At 27.9% G+C, this 7,100-nt stretch overlaps 1 protein-coding gene across 1 annotated transcript in view; it reads left to right on the top strand.

The window, feature by feature from the left end:
• LOC111620042 overlaps positions 1–7,100 on the top strand; it is a 24,098-nt gene that overhangs the window by 3,269 nt on the left and 13,729 nt on the right. The window contains exon 2 of the mRNA XM_023361887.1: positions 5,438–5,622. Coding sequence (XP_023217655.1) covers positions 5,438–5,622 — 185 coding nt within the window. The remainder of the gene's footprint in view (positions 1–5,437; positions 5,623–7,100) is intronic.

The raw sequence follows: 7,100 nt of genomic DNA, 5'->3' as shown, positions 1-7,100 counted from the left end.
TGGGTATAGTGTTTCCACATACTACACGTGAAAAAAAATAAGATTGCTATTGTATATTCGAATATTAGTGGCGGAGTGGAATCTCTGTATTGTCAGATTCCAAAAAGCCAGATTTGCGCATGCGCTTTACAGAGCACCAACCTCACCTGGTTTAGCCGGAGGAAGCCTAGGACCTTGGGTTGGTGCTACACATATAACGCTTCCAATTCTATCCGGGACTGGTTCTGGGCTGTTAGCCGCCCGCCTGCTAGATATTTGGCCGATTACGTGAATAACTAGTAGATTTATAACTTAACCCAACCGATAAGAATTTACTGGTATGTTTTTACAATAGTTCTGTATAGTTGACAGGAGTTTAAAAAAATCCATTAAAATATTTGATATTTTTATTCCACTCTCTGATTTTATAATACTCACGGATTTCAATGTTAAATCAGTGATATTACAATTTCGTATATCCCATCTTTAAGGGGATGTAGAAAAAAACATGTACAATTCTTGTATAATGTTAAAAAATTAACTGTTACTTCGACAGCGTCATTTACAACTAAATTTAATGAATGAGAGAGATGCACCAGTTACAGAAAAAGCTCTAGAATTTATTTTCCTTAAATTTACGATTTATGTATCCGTTTGGCATAAAAATTTGTCTTTCCACTTTTTTCTCGAGACTACAAATATTCGAGTACAAAGTAACTGGTTTCGACTTATTTCTACTTAAGAAGTAGTTAAATAATTAAGCGATTAGGGAATTGAGCACATAAACAAAACCCTGATGAAAGAGCCGGAATATTACTTAAACAAAAGCTTAAACGAACCAATTTATAGCCGAGCACAGTAGGACTGATTTCTTCGAAATATTAGACATAATAAAGACAGAAATTTTTCCAGTTCAACGAGAGTGACCAAAAAGTTGTAAATTTTGGAAATTTCCTTGGACAACACCTGGTCCTAAAACGAATTAGTTAGAAAACAAATGACTATTAAGTTTAACATATTTAGATTTTTACAGCTATGGTGAGAAACGTTTAAAATCTACAACAGCCCTGTCACATCCTTTGTAATATACTAATGATGTGACAAAAGAGGTATTTGACATTGACCGGTATCGGTACCCTGGGGATTTGGCAGTCCGCGTGTATGCACGCTCTGCAACCATCTTCGATTCCATCCATTAGCCACTCGTAGGGAGCTATTTGACTAAGTGCATTGTTTTAAGATTTAAAAAGTAAAGAATATTTTATATTTTTATGTACGTTTCTTTGCAAAGCTATATTTAATTATAATTTTCTTTAAAAGTATATTCATATAATTGAAGAATATTTTGTATGTACCAGTACATCCACCACATATTTTATTTCACCAAGTAAGTTTTTATTATTTTATTTTTAATTGTAGCCCTTATATCATGGCTAGCAATTCGGAATGTAATTGTGATATTAAAAATGCATTTAGAGAAGTCTACAGATTTTACTGGCTTATCGAATAAACGATACGAATGGGCCCTAGTCACTGATGCACAACTGACTGATTGCCCCTGGATGTCGGCTTCTTACAGAAACACAGCTTCCCTATCATCAAATGTCACGGCATGCCCCTGGAAATTAAGATTTTTTTTCTGTTAATGGGATGCCAGTTGAACTTTAATTCAATGCACAATACCATAATTCACATTGCTCTGCTAAGACTATTGCATTTAACTATTTATCCCAAGCAACATTGCCAGCTTTGAATAGCTCACTTGATTGTTCATGGAGTACTTGATGTATATAGTTTAAGGGGGTATGGGGACTCACCCCCACCCAGGCACTGAGGTGTGAGCCATAGCAAGCACCAAAGTGCATGACTACATGTGAAGCATGTAGAATAGACAGTGTACTGATACATGTTAAAAACTGATCTTTGGAGGCAAATATCTTGCAGAGGGTGAACAATTCTGGGATGGTGCAAAACTCTTCATTTAGAGCTTGAATTTTACCCATTGCTGTATATATCAGTTGGTATCCTGTTAACAGAAAAGTATCAAAATTAATTCAAAATATATCTACATATGTATATAGACCTATAGAAAACTTGTTTCATTGAAGCTGCAATAGAACTTTGATTATCCAAACTAATTCATTTTGTTGGTGATCCAAATAATCCAAAATCCATATAAGTGGATTAATGTGCAAAAAATGAAATTATAGGAAACACAATATTGTACATATACTATATTTACTTATGTGCAATGTGCAAGTAATATAATACTAATTACTTGGATCAGTCATAGCAGATAGGTGTCACTGATCATGAAGTTGCATGACGTAAGAGAATTGTAGTGTGATGTCAGTGAAAGAGAGAAAGGAGACAAATGGTGGTTTGGATAATCAGAGTTCTACCAAATCATCATATTTAAAATATCTAAAGTTGACCTAGGAAATTTGAAAATGTTCCTGTATTAAAATATAATTTATTTTGTTTCTATATTTAATTCTGTTTTGTGTTAATTTAAAAATGTTTTTTCATCTTTCTATAAGAATAGTTTTGCATTCATCAATATAGATGAAAATATACTTTTTTATTGTTAAAGCTTGAAAATTTGACCAAATAATTTTGGAACCAAAGCACTATTATTAATTTTTCTGTAAGTGCTAAATAATATATGCAAGGATAGTAATGACTATTGTTGAGAATATAGCTACATTAGTACATTAGTAATTCCCTGTTCAGCGAACAGAGAAGAACTAAATTGTATTAAAATTGTCCCTTCCATTCTATTCTAGAATGGCTGGCATTAAATATGTGTACTTTTTCTTAGTACTTTAATATTTACATGATTTCAAAAAAATAGTTTAATTACAATTTTTAACAGTGTCTATTAAAAATGAAAATAGATGACAAAATGAATACTTGATCATCTGGTTCATTTTGGAAATGATTGCACTTTCAAAGGTGAAAGTAACAGATTAGTTTTATATCTCAATCTCATATAATATAAAACTGTTATTTTCACCTTTGGATGTATTGGAATGAACTACTCGCGTATACATTTTATATGGAAATTCTGTATTGATTATCTTTTTTTCCTAATCTGTTTGAAAGGAAAAATTAATTGAAATGACTATAACTGAAATATATTGCTACAAATCAGTATACTTTTAACTAGTATGCAGCAATAAATTATTGGTTTATCAATTATTTTATTTTATAATATGTTTGATTTTTTTTACTTAATTTGTTATTAGACCTTTTTTTTAAATTTAAGAAAATTGTAGACTGAATATTTTTTTTATCTTTTAAATAAATCTTCAAAATTTTAAAGATTTCAGTTCCAATTTGTCTTGTAACAGAATATTCAAATAATAAAGTACCTTGACAAACTGTCACATTCTTTCATACTGTTTTATAATAAATTGTAGTACCAATAGAAACTATAATACTGATATAAATATTTCATTGTTTCCATCTCAATTAATAATATTATTATTCCTCTTCTAAAAGGAAAAAAATATTGTTTAACCTATTTTAAATTAAATTGAAAAAGATATTTAATTGATAGTTATTTTCAAGGTATATTCCTGTACTTACTCTCCTATGTAGTAATTGATTACTACATTCATAAGATTGTTTTACCAAGCAACTTTTTCTCTTAACAGAGATGAAGAATCTTCAGAATGTACAGTACATTATTTTTAAATTATTGAAAATATCCAGAGACATAACAATATTCTTGCTCACAGGAAAAAAATTTTCAGGAAGTTTCCAAGAGTGGAAGGTCAATGAAGCCAATGTGTTGCTTATAAATGGAGCTAATTTTAACATTTGTTTTCTTCAATAAAGTTTCTTTAAAATCTTATTTTGCTATCAGATTAATTTTAAAATTAATAAATCTTATATAATCCTATCATAAAAATTAACAAAAAAAAATTACTAAATCTAAATTATTACATAAATAAGATAGTGAAAACATAAATTTTATAAAAACTCCAAACTATTTATGACATAAGAAGATAAGCTTTTATTAAATCTAACTTTGATTTCAATTTAAATCATTCTATGATTTGCATCCAAGTTTACTAAAATAATTTGGCATATTTTACACAAAAGGTAATTGTATCACTGATTATATTGTGTGCTGTTTGAATCATTAGCATTTAAATAGCACTAAAGCTGCTTATCAATGACACACTTCAAATTAAAGAATTAAGTTTTATATGTTAAACTTACAGATAATTTTTCATATAAAATAAATTAGAAAAATCAATAGCTAAAATTGTTGTATTATGTATTGAAATATATGAGATATTTTAAAAAAAATTTGATATATAAAAATTAATTTGAATCGAGGTTTTTGATGTAGTTTTGAAAAATATAAATGTAAAAGGTAAGATTTATTATATTTTAAAAGTGATTGTAATACTTGTGAAACAGCTGTTATTTAAAATTAGTGTAGTTATGCAACAAAGAAAGCCTTTGTCACATGTTTTAAACCTTGTCTTGTTTCTATGCATAAACAACCATGTAAATAGTAAATTGACTTTCTGCCAACTTTTAATTAATTCTTACAGCAGTTTCCAAGTAATATATTAAATACAGATGTTTATCAAAATATAACCAAATATCAAATAATTACTGTAGAAAATTAGATAAATTAAATACATAAAATATTTTAAACAGTTTTTAAAATTAATTTTGCTTTTCTAACATTAAATATATTGTAAATAGTATATAGATAATTAACATGGCTAATAAAATAAGTTTTACAAATGAAATGATTAAATAGTGCAAAGTGTTTATCATATGCAATGATTACACATGGATAACTTTTTATTTATACAAATATTAGTTTCATAGAAAGGACCTTTCTCAAGAAAAAGAAAGCAAATAAAACATAAAAAATTAAAAAAACTTTTATTTGCTTTCTTTTTCTTGAGAAAAGTCATTTAACATGACCGAAAACATTTGAAGTAATAAACTTCGGCTGCAAGATAAGGTGTATTAGTAAGTTTTGTTTGTTATGAATCAGTGTACTTTTTTTATTTAAAAAAATAACAATTTTATTATAATTATTTTAACCATTATAATCTTATTTAATTTATTGTAAACTTTCTTAATATTTTAATAATGTAATACATCATTATCAAGCATAATAACTATTCTGTTTCAAAAATCATAAACTATTTCTCACTACTAAATGATATGCATTCAAATTTATTTTGTAATTTTTTCAAAATCTTTTTTATAATAATAGTTTGTCATATAATAAATAAATTAAAGAATGTTGTGCTCAATATTTTACTTCATACAATATCTTTTATTTTCATATTAAATAAATAGAAACTAATTAATAATCTTAATAAATTTCTTGAGACACGCTGTGGCTGTGTTTATATCTAAATATTTAGAATATAAATATATATTAATAATTACTTACATAAGTGTTTTCTTTCCCTAGACGATTCCGTCCTAATTCTAAGGTAAAACAAGCCCCAGGAGGAGGAGAAGCATGTTCTTGTCAATGTGTTCAACATGCAAAAGTAGTATTAAATATTGTCATACTTATTATTGTGGCCCTGCTAATTTGGTTTATAACTAATCTGAATACTAGAGTGGAAGATTTACAAAAACTTGTTGATGAATGTAAGTTTAATAAAAACTACATTTTATTTATATATAAAGATAGAATAAAAACACACTGAACTTTTGGATATTTATATTATGAGAGATGGGAAGTGTCAGTTTCATTTAAATCTAGTTCATTCTTGTGCCCAGTCATTAGATTCATTCCTAGAAATTCACAATGTCAATAAAGAGAGTATGTTGAAATTCTCAGTTATCTGATGGAATTCCATAAAGACAACACAAAAATGGCTTCCGAAACTGCTTTTGACAACTCATATAGATTCTGACAGTGTGTAACTTCTGAAAGAGCTTACTTTGAAGTTAGTATGATGTAAGAGTACTGCATTTGTGTTGTAAATAATAAAATGTGCCAATAAGTTCAGTATATTTTTAACTCTACTTTCTACATAAGCTTGATATGCATGCAGTTGTGACATCTGAGTATATGAACATTAAGTATTTCCTAATATTTCATAAGAAAATATTATTTTATAATTCCAAATGCATTATTGCAAATGGAGTATTTGAAATTTTCATAACAATAGACTAGATTTGTGTAATCTTCAATATGAACCTTTATTAAAACTAATATAAATAAAAGTTTATTTTTACAAAAAATAAATTATATTTTATATTGTCAAAAAAATTCATCATTTTTACTTTCCCAGTTATATATAACAGAGCATATTCAGTATATACCCAGAGGGAGAGTATTCAGTATATATATAACAGAGTGGGTATATACTGAAATATAAGATATATATGGCTAAATATAGATTACTAGCATCCCCGTCACGGCCTGCCCGCTCTTATATACATATAGAACTTGAAAATTTGAACTAATTGTTCATTAATTATTTCTGATTGATCAATGTGTAGTATTGCAGTAGAGTTTTGCAAAATATAAAAAAATAAAATCATAAAACATCTGAATAAGTTATATTGATGTGAAACCTAAAAAATTTTTCGCTACATGCATTCGATTCTGAGCCGAACGAATTCGTTGCTCTTACAGTCTTTGCTGTAGAAGTGTAGATTCACGTCGTCTACAATTATGAACTGTTTCTTCCTATTCGTGCTCTTGCAGCTCTCGGCATTATTTATCAATCAATCTCAAAAATATTCACCAATAACTATTTCGAATATTTTGTACAATTACCTGCAGAAACGATTCGAAAACATGCCATAAGTATTGTACACATACGTCCATCTAGCGTGATGACGTCACTTTTTTAATTCCTCAAAGATTTTGCTAATTAACTAATTATAATTTAATGTCAGTTCTTCAAATATAATAGTAAACTTCAATAATAGACTTTTCTTATAGACAGCAAGTATTGCCATCTAGTGAAGAGAGAGAGAGAAATAGACAGACAAAAATCCGTTGCAGTTTTATTTAATTAATAAAAAATCTGTAGGTTTGATTAATGGTAAACATTCCAGGGATCATAAAGATGCTACAGTTAAAGTTTGGTAACGATTGGTTCAGTAGTTTT

This window comes from Centruroides sculpturatus, unplaced genomic scaffold (genome assembly GCF_000671375.1).
Source record: "Centruroides sculpturatus isolate CEXI.00-Female unplaced genomic scaffold, Cexi_2.0 scaffold12, whole genome shotgun sequence".
NCBI lineage: Eukaryota > Metazoa > Arthropoda > Arachnida > Scorpiones > Buthidae > Centruroides > Centruroides sculpturatus.
This window is presented reverse-complemented; position numbering and strand designations above follow the sequence as displayed.